This window comes from Triticum aestivum, chromosome 7D (genome assembly GCF_018294505.1).
Source record: "Triticum aestivum cultivar Chinese Spring chromosome 7D, IWGSC CS RefSeq v2.1, whole genome shotgun sequence".
Taxonomy (NCBI): Eukaryota; Viridiplantae; Streptophyta; class Magnoliopsida; order Poales; family Poaceae; genus Triticum; species Triticum aestivum.
In genome coordinates this window covers 291,455,562-291,480,614 of record NC_057814.1, presented here as the reverse complement: position 1 = coordinate 291,480,614, position 25,053 = coordinate 291,455,562, and the positions used below count along the sequence as shown (strand labels likewise).

At 44.6% G+C, this 25,053-nt stretch overlaps 1 protein-coding gene across 4 annotated transcripts; it reads right to left on the bottom strand.

The window, feature by feature from the left end:
- Window positions 1-9,206: 9,206 nt before the first annotated feature.
- On the bottom strand, window positions 9,207-13,054 carry LOC123167345 (uncharacterized). 4 transcript variants are annotated; one of them, XR_006483904.1, is made up of 4 exons: window positions 12,494-13,054; window positions 11,923-12,274; window positions 10,929-11,099; window positions 9,207-9,604 (listed from the first exon to the last, which is right to left on the bottom strand). XR_006483904.1 is itself a non-coding variant. In XM_044585190.1 (3 exons), the coding sequence occupies exons 1-2, from the start codon at window positions 12,844-12,846 to the stop codon at window positions 11,962-11,964; spliced, it is 666 nt and encodes a 221-aa protein (XP_044441125.1). In that variant the 5' UTR covers window positions 12,847-13,054; the 3' UTR covers window positions 9,207-9,604; window positions 10,929-11,961. The 4 variants fall into 4 exon arrangements, 2 of the variants coding, with proteins under 2 accessions (XP_044441125.1, XP_044441126.1); XR_006483905.1 differs by having other exon boundaries at window positions 9,207-9,601; XM_044585190.1 differs by having other exon boundaries at window positions 10,929-12,274.
- Between the last annotated feature and the right edge of the window lie 11,999 nt (window positions 13,055-25,053).

Genomic DNA, 25,053 nt, shown 5'->3' with positions numbered 1-25,053 from the left:
CCTACTCATGCTAGTGGGTTTCATCTATTTACTGTGGCAATGACAGGTCAGGCAGAGGAAAAGGGGTTCAACTACCGCAGCATGTAACAGTTGAATCGTTGTTGTCCTAATGCAGTAAAAGAGAGCAGGAGCGAGAGAGTGGGATTGTATCGGAATGAACAAGGTGGTTTTGCTTGCTTGGCACTTCTGAAGATAGTATAGTTCTTCATCGGTGTCATCGATCACATCGTCGGTAGGTCGTCTACTAAGAGGGGACAAACACCGGCAATAGAGAAGGAAACACAATCAATGCAATGCACAATATGATGCATGATCATGACATGGTAAAATGAGTGTGTTGGGTAATGCAGCTACAACCAGATGGGTTTGAGTTATTTTGAACAAAGGTTCAACTCCAAACTTAAACTATGAATTCAAATAGTGCATTATCATGTTTTAATCTAAATAGCAAGGTTAAGTTGCTTTATCATGCATAAAACCAGTACAGATGGATAGATTGGATTTTTCTGATCATTTTTCATATATAAATCTTTGCACTTGGAGTTACAGATTAATTTCTATGATTTTTAGAAGTTAGCACTATTTTTTGGAATTTCCAGAATAAGAATAAATCCAGAAAAGGCATTACTGCGTCAGCATTGCGTCAGCACTGCGTCAGTAGGCCAACTGTGTGGTCCAGGTCAAACCTAACCAGTGGGACCCATTGGTCAGTGACCCAGTGTCAGTTAGTGGCACAGACAGGTGGGTCCGGTCAACGGCCACGTCAGCGAGGTCAACACCGACGCGTGGGGCCACTGTGATTAACTTAACCTAAACAGAGGTTAAACTGTGGTTAGTTAAGGGCATGGGGCCCATATGTCATCGACACGGGTCACTAACTAAACGCGATTAGCACCTAAACTAGTGGTGCCACGTCAGCCACCGGAGTTTCGCCGGCGACGACCACGGCCGACGGCGGAGGTGCACCATGCGCTCGCTACGGAGCACCATTCGATGCGCGGTTTGCTCCTACGGGTTACTGGGAGTGCGGCGCATCCCAAACAACAAGCGGCAGCAGCTGGGGCGGCCGGAGACGACGGCGGCGAGCTCTAAGGCGGCGGCCGAAGTTCGGGTGAACTCGGGTTCGGCGTTAGGGAGCACTGTAGGTGGCAAGGAGGGGTGCTACGGCCTCCTGGGGGTGCACTGAGCACGGCTGTGTGCTCGGCTGTAGCTCTGGGCAACGGTGGCCATGGCGGCGACATGGCCGGCGAAGCCAAGCTCTCGGGCTCGATGGCATCGGTGTTAGCGGGAGGGGAGAGAGCTAGGGAAGAGGGGGAGTCGACGCAGTAGCTCACAGCGGTTGCGACGGAGGCCTCAGCGAGCTCGGGAGGGGCTGGAGCGAGCGGGGCGGCGAGGGGGATCTCCGGCGGCCGACGGCGAAGATGAAGATGCTGGCGTCACATCGGGCGTCCCGCGGGCGCGTGCTTCGTCTTGGAGCTCCATGGCGTCGAGGCGGAGCCTCTGGATAGCACGGAGAGGCGAGGTGGTGGCTCTGGCCACGGCAACGACAGGCGACAGCGACGAGCTCTGCTCGGTGGTTGCGTGCGAGAGAGCCAGAGGAGGAGAGGAGCTCGGGGAGAGAGTGAGAGGACCTGGGGGTGTGTGGCGTCGCTAGGGAGTTCCAGGGGGTCGGGGGGCAGCCAGGCAGGGAGGAGGTGGCCGCACGACGGTGCGCGCGCGTCGGGCACGCGCCCGTCCTTCTGGCAGAGAGGAAGACGACACGAGGAGGCTAGTGGGCTGGGCCGCCAGGTGGGCTGGCCAGCTGGGCGGCGACAGGTAAGCCAGGTAAGTCCTTTTCTTCCCTTTTGTTTCTGTTTTCTTTTATTCTGTAACTTCAAGGCTTTATTAAAAGTAGCTAGGCACTTTCAAAAATCATGCAACTGACTGTGGCAACTGTTTGGAATATAACCAACAGTAAACATTTCAGTTTATGGTTATTTGGACATTTAAAATATTTTATAGCATTTAAATGTCCAAATGCAAATAACATATGATTTAATCCAGTGATCTTATGATGTCCTAGAAAAGTGTGCACCATTTTTGTCAGAGGTTCTAGACCAAGGCAAGGATGATGAACATTTTAGAAGGGCATTTCAGGTTCATTGAAAAGATTTTAGTAAACCCTAGTTGGATTGAGGGGGGTGCTGGGGGTTCTGTCATCCCCATTTCCACATTTCTGAGCAAAATAAACATGATGCAACACCAGAGGCTAGCACTAGGCATTACCAGAACCAGGGATGTGATAGGAAGGTTGCTATAACGGCTGCCGGATGGATATTTGGAATATTTCTATGAACTTTACCGAATCTCTGTAAATACTTACGGAGGGTTTCTCCTTCCTTCTGGTGGAGAAGCTGCAGGTCGCTAGGTCTGTCGGGCTCTTGGTGACCACCGGTGAAAGCACCGATGAACTCGTGGCACATATCTTCCCATGACGAAATGGAGTTCTTCGGCAGGTGCATCAGCCAAGACCTCACATTGGACTTGAGGACCAAAGGGAAGTAGTTGGCGAACACCTTCTCATCTCTTCCCCCGGCAGCCTGAACAGCGATGGTGTAGATGCTCAGGAACTCTACCGGGTTCAGCCTCCCGCCGTACTTCTTAGGTATCTCTGGCTTGAACGTACGAACGGACAGCCAATAGACTTGTCGCAACTCTCATGTAAAGGCAGGGCAGCCGACCTCGAAAGGAAGGCACCCGCCAACATCGAGCGCAGGCTCGTCGACGTTGAGGCCGCCGTACCCGTCGGTCTGGCGGAGGTCGTCGTGGCGCCGATCTATGGCGACGCGCGCGTCTCCCCGCCGCCTATCCTGCGGGGCTCGATGTTGGCCTGGACGTGCTCGAGGGTCAGAAGAGGCCATCGAGACGTCATCGGGGTGTTGATTCTGCTGCGCCCGCGCCGGCTGCCGCGGTGGGGACTGCACCGTAGGGACAGCCCCCTCTGTTCGGCCAGCAGAACGGGGGGTTGTTGTCTCTTGGGGAGGTCGTGGCGGGCCAGCTCGTCGCGAGCCCCCAGCCTCAGCGAAACCAAGCAGGCTCTGGATGGTAGCATGCCACTCATCCATCTGCTCGGCTGCCGGCAGAAACCTCAGTAGTAGCTGAGCTCGCGCCATAGCCTCCGTGGCTGTGCTTGGCATAGACGTCGACCGCACCGTTGCCTGGCTCCTGATGGTGCCTGTAGCAGTGACGGTGGTGGTGGGGCGCCCGCGCTGCTGTGGGATGACCACCTGGGCAGCGGGGTCGCGCGGCGATGGTGCTCGAAGGTCTGCTGCTCCGTCGGGCGCAACGGTCAGGCCGGCTCGCCCGGGAAGGGCACATGTGCCATGACCGCCCCCGTGACAGGGACGGCCGAAGGGTGATGGCTCACCCCGGACCGAGCGTCGTTGCTGTGGTTGCGCCCGCCGGTGGGAGGAGGGGGTGCGAGCGGAGTGACCCTCTCGTCTGCACCTTGCGGAGCGTGCCTGTCGAGACGCTGCTGATGTTGTTCTCCTCCGACATCTCCAGCCCCCGTGTCGGCCGAGGGGGAAGTGGTGATGGCGCCACCTGCTTCAACCACGCCCCCGGTGGTGCTCACATCCTCGCTTGTCTCCACATTCCCTGTAGCGTTAGAGGCTGCGGGGGCGGAGCCTTCGAGGTGGATGGCTGGGCTGAAGGGTCGGACTTCTTCTTCTTAGGCGCCATGGTCGACGGCGTCGTCGAAGATGAAGATGGCGATGAAGATGACATGTTCCGCACGCTTTCAGGTTCACGCAAGTGAGCCCCCTACCTGGCGCGCCAAAGATGTCGCGGGATATCCGCGGCCACCTATGGGACCGGGCGGCCCCTTGCTGGTTCGGCGGGGAGACGTCGCGTTGCACAAAGAGCAGATCAGCGCATGGTAGCATGGCAGAGAGCACACAAGCAATTTACCCAGGTTCGAGCCGCCGCGAGGTGTAAGACCCTACTCCTGCTTTGGTGGATTGATGGTGGCATGAGTGTGGTGGTGCATAGTACACTTGCCCAGCAAGGTTTGCCTCGGGGCCCCTGTGACTATGCGCGTATGGTGGCTTGGGTTTGTCAACTTTCCAACCCTCTAACTCCTTCTACGAATGCCATGGGCCTCCTTTTATAGATTAAGGGGTCACCACAGTGGCAAAGTGGTCATTATCCATTGATATGATAGCAAACAGTGCTATCATACCTAACTCTGCGGGCTGACAGGGTATATTAAATGCACCGCTTAGTGTCACATCACAGGTCGCCCGGCAAGGCCTACCGGGCTCTTTTGCCAGCTCCGCGCCTATTCCCTTGACACGTCGCAGGATGGGTGTCATCTGTGGGTTTCTTCTGTAGGGAATGGCTGCCATGTGGCGAACGGCTGCCACTTAATCACCTTGCGGCTTGACACCGCACTGATTGACAATGTGGGTCGTGCTTGAGTGGTTGGTGGGGTGGTTTGACCCCCGTGGGCCCCGGCAGGCCCTGCCGGGTAGTCTTGGCTGCTTGCTTCTGGTGGTGGTCTCGCCCCTTGCCGGGCTCGCCTGCCCGGCAAGGGAGGCCCTTCTCTTGCTGATATCTTGCTCCTTTGGCTTGATCTTGATTCTCCGAGCTGCATGTTGGTTCTTCAAGTCTCTGGGCTCTTCGACCTCTGACTTGAGTTGGTGCTTTGGTTTTGATCTTGTGCCTGTGCACAGTTGGGCAACAGACCCAGGGTTTGTTGCACCGACAGGAGGGAAAACAACAACAAAAAGATAAGGATGTAAATATGAAAAGGGAACTTTATGTATTTTCAATATAATAATACGTGTATATGAACTATTAAAACTATAGGTAGAGATTAGAAAATGAAAATAGGACATGGCGTTTCAAGAGGAAAATAGAACTGGGTTGTGTGTTTGATTCAGTAAAAAACTGCATGCGGATCTTCTAAGACAAAATATAACTAACGCTGGCGGGCCAGAGGCCTTTGTGCCCCGTTGTCGTCATGGGCTAGGCCTGTTAAAAACAAAACCAAGCCTAGGCAGTCTACAGCCCAGTTGAAATTGCTCGACCTGAAAAAACAATATACCTGCTGGATTCCAGTTATCAGTCTGTACTTGCAAAATTCTCTCGTTTATTGAGTACGTTGAAGACTTCACGGGTTTCACCGTCTCAGACGTTAGCATTATTTTTCCATTGTGATAATAAGTGCATGCACTTGCTTGCATACGGCCATGGACCTGCTGGTTCCGTATAGTTAGGCTCTGTATGGACAGTCGTCAGGTGGTTCGACGGACAGATTTCATGCAAATCAGATGGTTTTCAGTGAAAGCAGACTAAATTCATTGCATTTTACATATTTATTTTCATTCTAGAATATTTTACATATTTCAACTAATAATAACGGAATAGCCTTTTTTTAGTCCATGGGAGGCGCTTCACGATCGAGGTCGCGACACTTAACTCTTCTGGAAGGCCCAAATCCATCACTCCTCTCTTTTAACAATTTGCAGTTGGGCTTGGCATGCCACAGCCAGTTCTGACGTGTTGCGTCCAACTATCAGCTTGTGAAACCGGATGGATCCCCTGCGTACTTCGATGATGTAAAAAAATTGGAGAACTGGGAATTTGAACAGCAGGTGCTTATGCTACCCATCAAATAAAAATCAGGTGCCAGAAAATTCATTTCGAAACAAATGATTCAGCTTTATATCCACTTCGACCCTCGACATGATGGTTGGAAGCAAATGCCAACTTCATACCGAAAGATCGTTAACAACAATACCAACTTACAGACAACCAGGTAGTACAAGTACCAATACCAAACTAAGTTATAATCTCTTTAGTCCCGGCCCTAGCGTTCGTCTGGTAGAACATCTTGCAGAGGACCAGCTCCCGCTCCTTCTCTTGCTCCAGGTCCCCGAGGTGGTACTAGTGCATCACCCAATTGGTCCTCAGCTGGTCGAAGTTCTTATTGTTGTGCAGCACCAGAACCTTTTTGCTGCCCGTCTGTTGGCCACTGACCATCACCGGCAAGGTATTGCCGGTCTTGTGCCACATCGTGTGCATGCCCCACTCCGACTGTATCTTGCGACGCGTCCACGTGCCCCTTTTGAACGCCCTGGAGTTGCACTGGAAGAAATGCTTGCTTAGGCCACTCAGTGTGATACCTGCAGTATTGTCGAATACAAGGTTTTAGTGTACGTAGTTGGCATTTTCAGAACATCTTTGACATGTTGCAGTCACTTGTTTCACTTTTTATTAACTGTCAAATTTTAATTGCTTCACTAGGTCGTAAACAAAGGAATATGTTTGTGCAAGTAGACGGCCGATCGGTGTCTCACCTGGAAGTTTCTCAGGATGGGTGTAGCATATGTCGTGCTCACTGTCGATGGTTGGTATGAACAAATCGATGAGAGGGTGAGATCTCGCGCTGTCAGCACTCACTTTGGCCTCAAGGTGCTCGATCAGCTCCTGATCCGTGGGATCGAACTTGACGCCAGCCGGCAGCACCGGCCAATCCTTCTTGGACTTGCATCGGTTAATTCCAGTTATATGGTACTCAATGTATGATCAATCGACTATTTTAAGTGAATGATGAAAGATTTCGACAGATAAGTGGTACTCCAAATCTGAAGTCCACAATACCCGAACACGCCGCCGGGACTCTTTTGTCACCTCACGCGCAGTGTGTTGTCACGTTAATTCAATGTGAGGACATGGTGAATAATTTGACCGACGTATACTAGTACTACTACTGTACTACTTACTAGTCGTATTTAGTGTCACATTTTAACCATAGGTTTAACTAAGAAAATGTCAATGCATGTCACCGAAAATTAAATCATTGGAAACTATGTTCAAATACGAATCAAATGATATAATTTTTTGTGACATGCATTAACATTTACTTAGTTAAATTTATGGTCAAAATTTGACACATTTTACAAAGGGGACCAATAAACCAGGAGGGAGGTAGTAGTACGAGTAGTACAATATACGGTATAGAGGACTAGTACAAATTTAGAATGGAGTAAGAAGTTACAAGGTTGTGCGACAGACTTTGTAGGCTACATGAGTAATACAAAATATAATTCCCATTGGAAAACACTTTCACCAACAAGTACGCCCTTGAAGCCTAATTGATATATATATATATATATATACACACACACACACACACATCTGGGTATTCCGTTTCGCGTAACAGAATATTACTTGAACTGATGGTTTCAGGTGGTTGTACTGATGATTTTTATCTCGTCGAACTGATCATCTTTTCGTTGGAATGGGGCGTATAATATATCGTTGGAAAGCTCTTGACATCTACATTACAAATATATAGGAATTTTTTTGCAAAATCATCACGGTTTAAGAGCAGTTTTGAAAAAAAACCAGTTTTTTCAAAACCGAAAACGTGAATCGTATTTTGGACTCAATTTTCAAACGGTTTGTCAGAATTGAGCAAATAAGATGACGTTGGAAAGCTGGTAAAAATCCGCATCTTTCATATATCTACTCTTTTTCCAAATTATATACAATTTAAAAGTAATTTGAAAAATGGCGAAATTCTGGGCGAAACGTATTTTCGCGTTTTTTTAAAACGGTTTGTCGGATTTACGCAAATGATACGGCGTTGGAAAGCTATGAAAAATGCGAAACTTTTTCGTATAGAAATGTTTTTCTAGTTCCTTACGGTTTAAAAATGAATTCGAATATGGTCAAATTTGATTTTGAACACAATTTTTTTAAACGTTTGTCAAAATGGGGCAAATAATATACCGGTTGATAGCTATCGAAAATGCGAAACTTAGTCATGTTGAACGTTTTCTCTACTTCGCAACCGTTTAAGAGTAATTTTGAATAAGGTGAAACCCATCGTGTTGTTTTTTCCAGTCTAAAAACAGAGTACTTATACTGATGTATGTATGTGTTTGTACTGAGGTATTTTCAACAGTAGTTTTGAATGGTTCCAAAAAAGAGAGTACTTGAACGGATGCCCGTATGATTTTGTACTGAGCGTGTTTTTCACATACTAGACTTTACTCTGTTTTTGCGGTATCGTTTTCCTTGTAACTTTTCAACGATTTACGATATTATCTTCCCGAACTTGCATGGTTTATATCGTTAAACTGGATAACATTTTATTTAAAGAAAAATATTGTGTGTCAACTCTAACATTTTCAACATTGTTCTGGACTTCTTTCATCCCACAACTTGAACGTTACCATTTGAATTTCTTTGGATTTTCTTTGTGTTTCAGCTTTTTCCTAAAACTTATCTAGGACGTCGTGTTGAACTTACAACTTTTTAAATTGTGAACTTGTTGTGTTTTTACAATTCCAAAGCTAGCAAAAAAATTCTAAGTTGCTGGCTCATTTCAGGATATCAGAGATAAAAATTGCCATCACGAAAATCAAGCATTAATCCGATCAAAAGAGATGAAATACATTGACTTAACTTCCAAAAGGAGTACATGTTCTACGGGCGACGTAAAGACATGTAGAAGAATATTTATTAGCAAAATGAACTATAGACAGTCGGGATTAGTAGCAAAATGAACTACCAGTACTGTAGATATTAGCAAATTTGAACTTCTAGTTTTGAATACGGTGATACCGGTTGTGCTATTTTTTCTTGGAAACATAGTGCTCGAACTGATCTCAGTATGGGTTTGTGCTGAACGTGTGCTTTCACATACTCGACTTTATTTTTTTCGGTAGAGTTTTGCTCGTAACTTTTCAACGGTTTACTATATTATCGTCCCCGAACTTGCATGGTTTATATCATTGAACTGAATGATATTTTTTTCATCAGTTCACTGCCCATTTTTTCATCACTTGAGAGAGTCATTAATAGTTTACTTACTGGGCAGTAACACATGAACTCCTCACGCAATAATACATGAACTACTAGGAACATAAATTTTCAATGAGCACTTAAAAACATAAAACATTACACAAAGAGAAGCACTGAACAGTGAATGTAAAAATGACTCCCACATCCATCATATTCCAGTTGGATAGGAAATTTGTTTAGCTCTCACAAATCAATAACACTTGGCCACCAAAAACCTGACAAATATTTTTTCCTCGAAACACACAGCACAATTTTGAAATGCATCAGTACACGCTGACATTTGTACTTTTTAAACAATTATACTTGGACTCCCACAAAAAATATAATCAGGTGTACAAAAGCAAACAACATCAGTACACAAGCAGTGTGGTTCAAATTAGTCACTTTAGTACACAAGCAAATAATGTTGATCTATCAGTAGCATACAAGTAAAAGCAAACTAAACCATGTCAATTTCAGTAGCACACACAAAGCTTTTTTTTAACTGATGATAAAGCACATGGTGAAAGTCTACACTTGGTGTATGTTTACTCGTACAGCCATGGGAGTATACTATGTTCACATCCTTTTCTGCGACTTTTTGCTATGTTTGAACTTTTTGTTTTGATGGAAGGACGTGTCACCTGGAACATCTTCTCGCTGTCTTCTCTTCCCGCAAAATAATTTTACTACTACGTGTTGACCTAACACAACACAACATCAGCGGCAAAGGCTCTGAGTAGTCCAGCCTCTACATCTTCCCCTTCTACTTTTGAAACCAGCAAAATGAAACAGCTCGTCAGTACAGGAAGAATGAGAGAAAAGAAAGTCAAAAGAACTTAAGCATCCTGCAACTACTTCTACAATTTATACTAATCCCTTTTGCTCAATGCTTGAAATGTCGTACAATAATTAAGAAATAGAAAGGAAAGTGGTGAGAGCTTTCGATTGAACTTTCGACGCTTTGTCTTTTGAACTTGTATGAACTGATTAGTTCTTTGTTTAAAAAAATGTAAATACAATGGTCCTAATCTGCAACAGAACATTTTTTTTCTGGGCAAGTGTAAACAATGAGACACCAAACCCTCTCTCTAATACACACAGAATTGATGGTAGAATACATAGTGAGTTGTTAATAATGTTTTTGATTTTCTCCTATAGAAAGCATGTTCTTTTCTTCTTATGATATATAAAATTGAACTATCTATCCAACACGATCGAACTATTCCCATGTTTCTCTATGGACTGAGGAAAGAATACATAGGGAAATAACATTTACCAGTACTAGTCTTGGGAAAACAAGAGCTAGAATGCCAAGCAAGTAGTTTCTGTGTTAGGTTTGAACTAATGACCTACCTGTAAGTAAACCAAGGATCTCATAATGTTTTATTCTGTGCATCATGCCCGGATGTACATAATAGAGCAGTACAATGTATACATTCATGAAAGAAATATATCAAAAAATCCACCAGAGAGGTGCATGAATATTAGTTTCCCATGGAAATTTTAAATACTTGTGTTAGTTAAGCTTGGTACCCCCTTTCGTGCTATTCTAGATCCGAAAATCGCATCATGTATCCATGGCACGTGGCACGACCAGAGAAGCATGACTAAGCGGGGTCCCCAATCGAGAATGTGTGTACATTTTTTCTATGTTAGTTCCAATCTTGAACTTCATGTGTGTTTATTTTTCGAACTCCCTTGAACAAAACAGCTCACTTTTTTTCTGTGGCTTAAGCACTGAACTGTTTCAAACAAAGAAAAATAATTTTCTAGCCCACGAGACTCAGCAAATTGAACCATCATTTTTTCTATCCAGAGAACTACAGGAATTAGCAAAAGTGAACTATTTTCCTAAGTGATTTTCCAACCAAAAACCACATTTTTTAACGAAACAAAACTTTCTCAATGAACATCTTTAGGTTTTTTTGTTTGAACTTAGAAACTTTCCAAACAAGTACTTAGCTCACTTGTCTTTTTTCCTCACAATGGAATCATAAGTGCACGACACAGAAGCATTAACACAAGTGTCAAATGTGGAAAACAACAAAATTTAAAGCTAAACAGATAAATGTGCATATAGAAAAACCTACAGCTGACTGGCATGCTCTCCTCAATGGGCCATGATGCAGACATCGCCACTGGCAATACTTGGCGCACCGGAGAACCTGTACTGTTGGATTTGTCGAGAGAGGACTGAGGGAACATGTCCCCGTAGTTTAATGTGACAATGTGGTTCATCTGCTCAAGAGGAAACCAATAACCTGAACACAGTATGAGTGCAGAATTGTCACAAGCATAAGAACTGATACAAAGAGAGCACATATAATATTTCAGGGTTTTCTCAATTTGGATAGTCATCAAGTTATATATACATGGTTTCATCATCTTGCAAGCATGTCCTGCCTTATTGTTATGACAAAATTGACCCAAGAATTGTGTGAGCTACACCTACTGACTGCAAATGGTACTGCTAAGCTAGCTAGCACATTCATATTCATATAATAAAGAAGTAACCATAAAGAAACAAGAACAACACATTTTGACACTAACCATTAGGCTATAAATATAGTCTCGTGAGCAGGGAATTTGTATGATACTCCCTCCGTCCCATAATATAAGAGCGTTTTCGACACTAGTGTAGTGTAAAAAACGCTCTTATATTATGGGACGGAGGGAGTATTTCTTTATGTACTGATGGTGGAATACATAGTGAACTTTGTCGTACTATTTTACAAATTTCTCTTTTGTTTTATTATACTTATTCATTGTTCGTCTCCAAACAACTACTCTGAACTCTGAACATTTTTGGAGCTCTAAATTAAGCGGGAAAATAGCAAACTCTTTTCTCATTCATTGATTTGCTAAAAAATCCTTTCTTTCATTTTCCCACGCTTACACAAGCACCAAAATGGTAAGACCAAAGCTACAGAACAATACCTTTTCTTCAGCTAGCTACTACATTGAGCATGTAACGTGAACTTGTGATAAGCAAGCACAAAATCATGAAGACAAGAAACGGAATTGTTGAGACTTTTTCATGTACAGGCATACAGGAAATCATGAAAAGCATGGCGGTCTACATACGGGCATCAGGCGAGCTGGTGGTCGGAAGTAGCATTTCATTTAGCAGGGTGCAGGCAGCCTCTTGGCCCTCGCGGCCGAGGGTAGAGATGACAATCTCAAGCCCGTGGTGCCCTTGGAGCTCGCCCAGTGGAGGAGCATGAGCATCCACATCCAAGTGGTCGTAGAGCTTAACTCCCCTTCACCAGGAGATGGAGAGCATGAAGCCTGTGCGTCGTTTTCTTCTGGCTGTTTATAAGAAAAGATGCGACTAGGAGGACGAAGGCCATGGAACGCTGCTGACTCCTCCACCACTGTCGCATCCCTGTATCCTCCTTGCGCGGGCAACCATTGGAGAGTGAGCGCTGCTGCCGCTCTACATGTTAACCACCAGGAGGAATCAAGGTGAGATTCGAACGCATCAATGCACACATGTAGTACTACACAACAATATGCATATGTACTGTACATAACAACAAATTAACCAAAAAAACAATTTATGAACACGACCTGACAAGAACAGACATGAACTGACACATACACACGAACTGATTACAAAATTGCACACGATTTAAGAGTAATTTGTGGGACTGACCTGCGGATCCTGCGAATCCCACCGACGAACTGACGGACTGTTATGCTCCACACGAACTGACATGTTCCTGCAGAATAGGAGTGTAATGGAGGGGTCATGGATGACGCGAGGTTGGGGGCGCCAGCGGCGATGGAGTGCGAGCTCGGCGTGGTGGAAGTGACGGCCGTGAGCTTGGCTCCGTGGGAGGGACGGCCGCGCTCGGGGGCCAATGGGGGCGACGCGAGAGAGGAGGCAGGGTTCAGGACGGCGCGTCGAAGGAGATGGGAGGCGGGGTTCAGGGATGGCGCGTCGCCGGAGATGGGAGGCAGGGCCGTGGGGCATCGCCGAAGGTGGGAGGCGGTGCCGTGGCGCATCGCTGGAGGTGGGAGGCGGGGGGCGTGGTGGGTCGCCCGCAGATGGGAGCCCAGGGGTCGCGGTGGGTCGCCGGAGATGGGAGGCCGGGGGGTGCGGCGGGTCGCAGGAGGTGGGAGGCAGGGGGTGTCGCCGGAGGTGGAAGGCGAGTCGGGGCCGGCGCCGTGTGAGGAAGAGAGGTGGGGGTCGTGGGTGCGTGGCCGGCTTGCTTTTCTCTTTTTCTCAATTATTAAGAAAATCACCATCGCGCCCTTAAAGACTGCATAGTAGCAGAATAATATTCTGTTACCCCCGGTCCTATAAGGGCGCGACGCACCTACACCGTAGAAACTCCCTGACCCAGCCCGAACCCAACCCACCTCCTTCCGGCGGAGGCAGCCGTCGTGGGCGAGCGAGCGACGACGACAGCCGGAGCGGGGGAGCCTGCAGCACCGTGACTGGCCGCCGACTGATCCACCGCCGCCATCCCCTTCCTCGCTGGCCAAGCAATGACGGGGCCGTGATCCTCGCCTCCTGCCTCCCTCCCTTGTCGGGGTTCCTTCACCAGGGCCGTGATCCTCGCCTCCCGCCTCCCCCCCTCGTCGGAGCTCCTTCGACGGTGTCGTGATCCCCGCCTCCCGCCTCCCCCTCGCCGGAGCTCCTTCGATGGATCCGTGATCTCCGCCACTAGCCTCCCCCTCGCAGAGCTCCTTCGACGGATCCGTGATCTGCGCCACCAGCCGCTGCATCCCCGGACCTCGTCGCCGGAGCTCCACCACAAGCAGGAGCGCCGTCGTCTCCCCAAGCTCCTTGCCTGCATCAATGGCGCCGCCTTCCAAGATTATGCCAGTACGCCGCCAACGAGAGGAAGAAGAAGATGTCAGATCCAAGAACATGCCACTGCAGGTGATGTCTGCTTCCCACACTAATTTTCCTCCAAATTGAATCTGCCTGATTGCTACTGAAGCACAAACGATCAGTTCAAAAAATGTTTTCAGATCTGGGTTTGCTTGAAGAAAAATACCATGTGTGTGTCAGTTCATCAGTCCTGCTATGCAAAACATTCGATTTAAAAATTGCACACACTATGTTCTGCCTACATGTTACACTATTAGATTCATCAGTACTACATGTGTGCTGCATCAGTGACACATGTTCCTATGATGCAGAAGCTGATAGTACATTGCAAATGCTTGTATCAGTTCATTACACCCTGCCACTTGATGCACAATTTGGATGTCGAGGTTACTGTCAGTACCTCTAATAAGCTAGCTTCAGTTCCAGTCAAAAAACATAAACTTATGCATCAGTCCAAGTAGCTACTACGCTTTATATAAGGTTCAGCTACCACTGCAAGTTGTATGTTGTTATTTCTAATAGTACATGTCGTGTAGTTGTGTCAGTTCGAACGAGTAAAAGACTGTTGTTGAAAAAAATATACACTTCTTACACAGTAAGTTCAATGATACAGAAACTAGGAGTACTACCAATGTAGATGCATAAGTTCTAGATGAAAAAAAGAGAAGACATGCATCAGTTTTATATATATGCATAATGTTCCGAAGTTCAATGTTCAGTTTACAAGCAGTGCACCCAATGTTTATGCATCAGTTATAGGGAAAAGGATAAAAAAAACTGTACATAACAGATGCATCAGTGCTAAAATTAGTACATCAGTACATCAGTGCTGAACATGTCCATTCATCAGTTCGACTGAAACTACATCAGATACAAAATAGACAACAAAGTTTAATAACGCCCAGCGATGCAAGTTCAGCTTGCACGTTACCTTCAGTGCATGACATGTTACCCATATCATGTATACGAGAAAATGCAGAAAAGATTAATCCCAAAATTGTTGAATGTCATTGCAGAAACATGCAAGGCGGCACACGCAGGGAGGGTTTGATGAGCCAAGCAGATATGAGGCACCGCCTGGTTGGGTAACACAAGAAATAGCACCTGGATACTTCAACAATACAGGCAGATTTCAAGCTACACCAGAATCATCAGAAGCACGGACTGGTTCTTCTATGCAGCAAACACCGATATCTGGGAATACAAGCTTTGCTACTGCTGGGGTGCAACAAGGTCAACAATGTCCCCAACAACAAATGTTTTCCTTCCCTAGCGCATGCAGAAAGGCAAGGACACACAGGCTTCCACTAGTCGCTCTGTCAACATCAATCATCTGTACTGCAAAAGCTGTTGTGACGGGAAGACCAGGCCAAAGAGACAGGAATGTTCGCCACTCTAGCAGGGTGCAAAGTAGAAGATATGATCCATATAGACAGGTGCAACCTCACAACGGATCTGAGGGAAGACGGTCGTACAATGAGAGACGGAGAGCTTCATCAACATTGCTCCCTCCAAGAGATGCATTGCTGCATGTGCCGAGGGTGACACCACCCGCACCCATACACCAGGGTGAACAGCAAACACCGGAGGCAGCACAGAGCTATGCACATGTAAGTATCCATTCAGAAAAAACATACAAGCACAGTCCATACCCTAGTACTGTGACCACCCCATCTAACATTTTCATCACTGTGTTTTTGTTTGCTCACTGTTGCGTGAAAGCCACCTAACATTGAAGCCTACATTCTGCCAAGGCTAGAGATGCACTTTGAAACTTTCAAAGAAGCAAAGAACTTCTACAACGTCTATGCAAAGCATGCGGGTTTTGCTGTCAGGGAAGGCTCCAAGGTTAACACCAGAGTCTACCTTTATTGAACGTCCTATGGAGTCTATGAATCGAAGGTGTCAGAAGCAAATAGACAGCGGAACAAGACCACAACCAGGACTAACTGCGGGGCTAAAATGAGGCTGAAGAGGGAAAAGGATGGAACACTTGTCGTAAAAGAGATAGTCTGGGAACACAATCACATGCTACAGCTCTCCCCCCAAATGCTTGTCTTCTTACACTCCCACAAAAACTTTGACAAAACAATCTTGGAGTACGTCAAGTACCTGCAGTTCAAAGGCATTGAACACGCGCAAATCATGAGCATACGGGGCGGCGATGACCCCGATAGCTACTTCCTCGAAATGAATGCCAAAGACCTGATTAACATGTAAGTACAAACTTGTTCTCCTCCCAGAAACCCCCTCAGTCTTTTTTCCTCTGTCAGTACAAACATATTACACAACGCATGACCTCATGCCAGTTCAACATGCATTTTTGAATGAATGTTCACTTTTAATATGCAACAAAGCAAAGAATTCAAAGATGGATGATGTGGACGATGTCCTAAAGACTGTCAACTTCTTTAGGGAGATGAAAGCGATAAACAAGGAATTCTTCTGCGACATACAACTTGATGAGTCCGACAGGGTGAAGAACATATTCTGGGCGAACGCAAGCTGCCGAGGGGCATATCAAGACTTTGGTGACTGCATAACGTTTGACACCACATATAAGACCAACAAGTACCATATGCCACTTGGGGTGTTTGTGGGTACTAACAACCATTTACATACTACATTCTTTGCTTTCGCCCCGATAAGAGATGAGGATGCAGATTCATTCAGATGTCTGTTCAAAACATTTCTAAGGTGCATGAGAGGGAAGGCTCCTACATGCATCCTCACAGGTACAACCGCCACCCCCCCCCCCCCAAAAGAAAGGAAAATAACACAGTAAAATTGTTGTGTCGGCTCTATTTGTATATATGCACTACCATCTGCTGACCACTCCACGTCTCTTTTCTCATTACCAGACCAGTGTCGGCAATGGCTTTGGCGATCCCAGATGCTTTCGGGGACACAGTACACAAGCTATGCTGCTAGAACATTATGAAGAAGTATAGGGAACACCTCGCATACCTGTACAACCTCCACAAAGACTTATGGATGAATTCACAACAATCCTCAACTGGCCCCTCATGCCAACTGAGTTTGAGGCTGCCTTGAAAGCACTCATGGATAAGTACAACCTCCATGATGATGCCACGATGGTGGCAATGTAAACGAGCGCGAGAAATGGATATCAGCTTACTTCAAAGAAATTTCTGTGCCAAAATGACGTCCACACAACGGAGTGAGAGCATGAATTATGTGCTCAAGAAGAACTTCGTAAGTGAAAGACAAAACCTGCACCGGTTTGTCAGCCAGGTAAACTCTTGTGTCAAAACCAGGAGGCAGGCAGAGAACCAGGAGACAATGGGTAACCGGGTATAGCTCTACCACCTGTCGTAAGACAAATAACGTGCTTACAGAAGTAAATATTTCTTAGTTAGACAAGTTTTTGCTGCGAGAAAACTAATAATTTGTTCATCACTCTTGCTTGCGCATAAGGAACAAAACACGATGATCTTCTATGGGTTTGACACTCAGATGGCAAAGCTTTACTCACGAGCTGTGTACAGCGAGATCAGAAAAAGGCTAAAACTGAGCACCCTCTTCATGGTGACAGAGACGGAAGAGCCCACAAAGTACCTTGTGCGCTACAATAAACCGCAAAAATTGTTTGCATGGTCTCAGCACGCGTTCCAGGTGGTTGCAGACCCCGTGGGAGAAATATTTGACTGCGAGTGCAAGCTGTGGGACCACATAGGTGAGGACTAAAAAAAGATGTTACATACTGTAGTACTTACTTTTGCAAAGTTTTTGTTCGAATGAAACGACAGAAAACATGCACCTCTTCCAACAAACAGGTATTTTCTGTCTGCATGTCCTATGCATGATGCAGACAATTAAGGCTGACAGCGTTCCAGAGAAATACACCCTCAGGAGATACGCCAAACGCCCGGACATCCAGCCAACATTCAACAGAAATGACTTGAGGACAGTAGTGTCAAACAAGGCCTCCCAATACTGCATTGAAAGCGCACTGCTACAGCTGAACATGAGGGTGCACAGAAAAAGCTTGAGAAGCCAAGAGCAAATGGCAAGGTCACGGGTCGTCATGGAAAGACTTGACCAAGAACTCAACGCCATGCATTCTGTTGAAAATGGCAATGTCGCAGACAACAAAGCCATTGAGCAGGATATTGCTACAATCTTATCCGAGATGAACCATCTGGAAGCTATTGACCCGTACGACAACGAGGAAGAGGACCAACAGCAACCAGAGCTTGCCCATGTGCACACTCAAGAGCAGCAACATGCTAACGTGCAAGATCATGAGCTTGACGGTGTTGTAGGCGAACGACATGACAACAGGAGATCCTACCAGCAGCAGCAGGAAAGGGTAATTAAACCACCCATATTCTCAAACACAAAGGGGAGGAAGAGTAAGACACAAGCAGCGAAAGCAGCAAAAGCAGTAGCCAAAAAGCCGCCACGCCCCATCAGACGCGTGCAATTCGGCCCGGATGGCAAACCTCTTGGGATAAGGGCATGCGGATTCTGCAACGTGGTGACCAATCATAATTACCGCACATGCCCACTCTGCACAGATGACATTGTCAACAAGCAAAAGCTGCAGAAGCAGATTGGAGCCGCCCAGGTTTCTACCAATGGAGATGACACACGTAACAGTGATGACCCACAAGTATAGGGGATCTGTCGTAGTCCTTTCGATAAGTAAGAGTGCCGAACCCAACGAGGAGCAGAAGGAAATGATAAGCGGTTTTCAGCAAGGTATTCTCTGCAAGCACTGAAATTATAGGTAACAGATAGTTTTGTGATAGGATAATTTGTAACGAGCAACAAGTAACAAAAGTAAATAAAGTGCAGCAAGGTGGCCCAATCCTTTTTGTAGCAAAGGACAAGCCTGGACAAACTCTTATATAGAGAAAAGCGCTCCCGAGGACACATGGGAATTATCGTCAAGCTAGTTTTCATCACGTTCATATGATTCGCGTTCGGTACTTTGATAATTTGATATGTGGGTGGACCGGTGCTTGGGTGCTGTCCTTACTTGGACAAGCATCCCACTTATGATTAACCCCTATTGCAAGCATCCGCAACTACAAAAGAAGTATTAAGGTAAACCTAACCATAGCATGAAACATATGGATCCAAATCAGCCCCTTACGAAGCAACGCATAAACTAGGGTTTAAGCTTCTGTCACTCTAGCAACCCATCATCTACTTATTACTTCCCAATGCCTTCCTCTAGGCCCAAATAATGGTGAAGTGTCATGTAGTCGACGTTCACATAACACCACTAGAGGAGAGACAACATACATCTCATCAAAATATCGAATGAATACCAAATTCACATGACTACTAATAGCAAGACTTCTCCCATGTCCTCAGGAACAAACGTAACTACTCACAAAGCATATTCATGTTCATAATCAGAGGAGTATTAATATGCATATAGGATCTGAACATATGATCTTCCACCAAATAAACCAACTAGCATCAACTACAAGGAGTAATCAACACTACTAGCAACCTACAGGTACCAATCCCAGACTTGGAGACAAGAATTGGATACAAGAGATGAACTAGGGTTTGAGAGGAGATGGTGCTGGTGAAGATGTTGATGAAGATTGGCCCTCTCCCGATGAGAGGGGCGTTGGTGATGACGATGGCGATGATTTCCCCCTCCCGGAGGGAAGTGTCCCCGGCAGAACAGCTCCGCCGGAGCCCTAGATTGGTTCCGCCAAGGTTCCGCCTCGTGGCGGCGGAGTCTCGTCCCGAAAGCTTGCTTATGATTTTTCTTCGGACGAAAGACTTCATATAGCAGAAGATGGGCACCGGAGGGCCAACAGGGGGCCCACGAGGCAGGGGGCGCGCCCAGGGGGGTAGGGCGCGCCCCCACCCTCGTGGCCAGGGTGTGGGCCCCCTCTGGTATTTCTTCCGCTCAGTATTTTTTATTATTTCCAAAAATAACTTTCATGGAGTTTCAGGACTTTTGGAGTTGTGCAGAATAGGTCTCTAATATTTGCTCCTTTTCCAGCCCAGAATTCCAGCTGTCGGCATTCTCCCTCCTTATGTAAACCTTGTAAAATAAGAGAGAATAGGCATAAGTATTGTGACATAATGTGTAATAACAGCCCAAAATGCAATATATATCGATATAAAAGCATGATGCAAAATGGACGTATCAACTCCCCCAAGCTTAGACCTCGCTTGTCCTCAAGTGAAAGCCGATAACGATAAATATGTCCACATGTTTAGAGGTAGAGGTGTCGATAAAATAAAATACGGACATGAGGGCATCATGATCATTCTTATAATAGCAACATATATGGATATTGTCATATGATTTCTTATGCTCAAGTAATAATCTATTCACAATGCAAAGTATGAATCAGAAACATTATTGAGAACCAACAAACTATAATCTCAGTCACTGAAGCAATTGCAATTTATCATAACATCAGAAAGAGTCTATGTCAGAGCTTTTTAGCAAGTCCACATACTCAACTATCATTTAGTATTTCACAATTGCTAACACTCACGCAATACTTGTGGTTACGGAGTTTTAATTGGACACAGAGAAAGATAGGGGCTTATAGTTTCGCCTCCCAACCTTTTACCTCAAGGGTAATGTCAACAATAATAGCTCATGCTAACTTCCATCCAATTAGATATATATATATATATATATATATATATATATATATCAGGATCTTTCTAACACACTGTGCTTGCCAAAGGATAAAATATAAAAAGGAAAGGTGAAGATCACCATGACTCTTGCATAAGGTAGAAGATAATAGTAAAAGATAGGCCCTTCGCAGAGGGAAGCAGAGGTTTCCATGCGCTTTCAGAGTTGGATGCACAAAATCTTAATGCGAAAGAACGTCACTTTATATTGCCACTTGTGATATAGACCTTTATTATGCAGTCCGTCGCTTTTATTTCTTCCACATCACAAGATCGTATAAAGCTTATTTCCTCCACACCAATCAATCATACATATTTAGAGAGCAATTTTTATTGCTTGCACCGATGACAACTTACTTGAAGGATCTTACTCAATCCATAGGTAGGTATGGTGGACTCTTATGGCAAAACTGGGTTTAAGGGTATTTGGAAGCACAAGTAGTATCTCTACTTGGTGCAAAGAATTTGGCTAGCATGAGGGGGAAAGGCAAGCTCAACATGTTGGATGATCCATGACAATATACTTTATTTCAGATATAAGAAAACATAACCCATTACGTTGTCTTCCTTGTCCAACATCAACTCTTTAGCATGTCATATTTTAATGAGTGCTCACAATCATAAAAGATGTCCAAGATAGTATATTTATATGTGAAACCTCTCTTTCTTTATTACTTCCTATTAATTGCAACGATGACCAAAGCTATGTTTGTCAACTCTCAACAACTTTTAATCATCATACTCTTTCTATGTGAAGTCATTACTCTTCATAAGATCAATATGATCGCTTTTTATTTCTTTTTATATTTTTATCTTTTCTTTTATTCACTCAAGGTCATAGAAAAATAATCAAGCCCTTGACTCAACACTAATCTTTATTATATATAGCTCACGGACTCGATTACATAGAGGGATCATAAAGCAAAAACTCAAAACTAGATCATACCAAAACTTTATTCTACTAGATCAAGATACTACTAAAAGGATCGAACTAAGAAAAACGGTAAAGATAGGAGTGTGACGGTGATACGATACCGGGGCACCTCCCCCAAGCTTGGCAGTTGCCAAGGGGAGTGCCCATACCCATATGATTATGTCTCCTTTGTTGGCGAGGAAGGTGGTGGAGTTGTTGATGATGTGGGCTTGTCATCCATCTTCCAAGGCATAGGCTCACCATCATAGAAGGATGATCGAGTCTCCAGGATCCTCAAATCTGCAGCCAAACTCATCCTCTTGAATCTATATTCATACTCACAGTTTTGGTTTTGCAGGTCATAGATTTGGGCTTGGAGGTGCTCGATCTTCTCGTGAAGCTTGAAGATGGTCTCCCCAATGTTCTTGGCATCCATCTTGTGGTTGTTGGTGAACTCCGCGATCATCATGTGGTTGGAGTTGAGTCCACGTTCCACCATCCCCTGGCACTTGAAAACGTGTTGCTCCATTGCTTCGAGCCTCATCTCCACGCTTCCGGTCCCCTTCGGTCCCTCAACATCGCGGATGTGCAGCAACCCATCACGCATCTCAATGGCTTGAGGGTGTCGCAACACCTCCGCGAGGTAAGGGTTGATGACCTTCTCGAAGAACTTGTCCTTGGGTGCGCTTGGAGACGTCATGATGATCTAGATCTGTCAGAAAAACAGCTCGAAACAAAAATAGAGGATATTTGCGTGATACAGGAGTCAAAACCTTCGGGAGATTATATAATGAATTTTTACCGACCAAAATACGTATCGTGCAAGAAAACGGAGTCCGGAGAGCGCAAGAGGTGCCCACGAGGCAGGGGGCGCGCCCAGGGGGTAGGGCGCGCCCTCCACCCTCGTGTCCTTCCCGGGCTGCTTCTTATTTTTCTATTTTTCTAAATATTCCAAAACGGAGAAAAATTACCATTAGAACTGTTTTGGAGTCGGTTTACTTACCGTACCACATACCTATTCCTTTTCGGAGTCTGAAACGTTCCGGAAAGTGTCCCTTATGTATTCCTCCAGGGTCACGGTTTCAATAACATTGGTTTCAACATTTATGGGATTACCTGAGATATAATGTTTGATTCTTTGACTGTTCACCACCTTCGTATTTGTGCCTTCGAAGTTGTTGATTTTTATGGCACCAGAACGATAGACCTCCTCGATAACGTAAGGACCTTCCCATTTAGAGAGAAGTTTTCCTGCAAAAAATTTTAAATGAGAGTTTTATAGCAATACATAATCACCTACATTAAACTCACGCTTTTGTATTCTTTTGTCATGCCATCTTTTAACTTTTTCTTTAAATAATTTGGCATTCTCATAGGCTTGGGTTCTCCATTCATCAAGTGAGCTTATGTCAAATAGCCTCTTCTCACCGGCAAGTTTGAAATCATAATTGAGCTCTTTAATAGCCCAATATGCCTTATGTTCTAGTCCGAGAGGTAAATGACATGCTTTTCCATAAACCATTTTATACGGAGACATACCCATAGGATTTTTATATGCAGTTCTATAGGCCCATAATGCATCATCCAGTTTCTTGGACCAATTCTTTCTAGATCTATTAACATTCTTTTGCAAAATTAATTTGAGCTCTCTGTTACTCAATTCTACTTGACCACTAGACTGTGGGTGATAAGGAGATGCAATTCTATGATTAACATCATACTTAGCAAGCATTTTACGGAAAGCACCATGAATAAAATGTGAACCACCATCAGTCATTAAATATCTAGGGACTCCAAACCTCGGAAAAATAACTTCTTTAAGCATTTTAATAGAAGTGTTATGATCAGCACTACTAGTTGGAATAGCTTCTACCCACTTAGTAACGTAATCAACAGCAACTAAAATATGTGTATATCCATTAGAGGCAGGAAACGGTCCCATATAATCAAAGCCCCAAACATCAAATGGTTCAATAACAAGTGAATAATTCATAGGCATTTCTTGACGTCTACTAATATTACCAATTCTTTGACATTCATCACAAGATAGGACAAACTTACGGGCATCCTTGAAGAGAGTAGGCCAATAAAAACCGGATTGCAATACCTTATGTGCAGTTCTATCTCCAGCGTGGTGTCCTCCATAAGCCTCGGAGTGACACTTGCGTAGGATCTGTTCCTGTTCATGCTCAGGTACACAACGTCTAATAACACCATCTACTCCTTCTTTATAAAGATGTGGGTCATCCCAAAAGTAATGTCTCAAATCATAGAAAACTTTTTCTTTTGCTGGTATGTGAAACTAGGTGGTATAAATTTAGCAACAATGTAATTAGCATAATCAGCATACCATGGAGCAGTACGAGAAGCATTTATGACATTTAATTGTTCATCAGGAAAGCTATCATCAATAGGTAGTGGGTCATCAAGAACATTTTCTAACCTAGACAAGTTGTCTGCAACGGGGTTCTCAGCTCCCTTTCTATCAATAATATGCAAATCAAATTCTTGTAGCAAGAGAACCCATCTAATAAGTCTAGGTTTAGCATCTTTCTTTTCCATAAGATATTTAATAGCAGCATGATCAGTGTGAATAGTTACTTTAGAATCAACAATATAAGGTCTGAACTTATCACAAGCAAATACAACTGCTAAGAATTCTTTTTCAGTAGTAGCATAATTTCTCTGAGCATTGTCTAGAGTTTTACTAGCATATTGAATAACATTTAATTTCTTATCAACTCTTTGCCCTAGAACAGCACCTACAGCATAATCACTAGCATCACACATAATTTCAAAAGGTAAATTCCAATCAGGTGGCTGAACAATAGGTGCATAAATTAATGCTTTCTTAAGTATTTCAAATGCTTCTACACAATCATCATCAAAGACAAATGGTATGTCTTTTTGTAATAAATTAGTCAGAGACCGAGAAATTTTTGAGAAGTCCTTAATGAACCTCCTATAAAAACCGGCATGACCGAGGAAACTTCTTATACCTTTGATGTCCTTGGGACATGGCATCTTCTCAATAGCATCAACTTTGGCTTTATCAACTTCAATACCTCTTTCAGAAATTTTATGCCCCAAGTCAATACCTTCATTAACCATAAAGTGGCACTTCTCCCAGTTCAAGACAAGATTAGTTTCTTCACATCTCTGCAAAACTCGATCAAGGTTGCTCAAGCAATCATCAAAAGAGGATCCATAAACGGAGAAATCATCCATAAAAACCTCACATATCTTTTCACAAAAGTCAGAGAATATAGCCATCATGCATCTTTGAAAGGTAGCAGGCGCATTACATAAACCAAAAGGCATACGTCTATAAGCAAAAGTACCGAAAGGGCAAGTAAAAGTGGTCTTTTATTGATCATCGGCCGACACAGGTATTTGAGAGAAACCAGAGTAACCATCTAGAAAGCAAAAATGTGTATGTTTGGATAACCTTTCTAGCATTTGATCAATAAAAGGTAAGGGGTAATGATCTTTTTTAGTAGCTTTATTTAATTTGCGGAAATCAATTACCATCCCATAACCTGTAATAATTCTTTGCGGGATCAATTCATCTTTATCATTAGGAACGACGGTGATACCTCCCTTTTTAGGGACACAATGAACAGGACTTACCCACTGACTATCAGCAACGGGATAAATAATACCTGCCTCAAGAAGCTTTAGTATTTCCTTTCTTACCACTTCTTTCATCTTAGGATTCACCCGTCGTTGGTGATCACGAACCGGTTTGGCATCTTTCTCCAAATTTATTTTGTGTTGGCATAGAGTGGGACTAATGCCCTTAAGATCATCA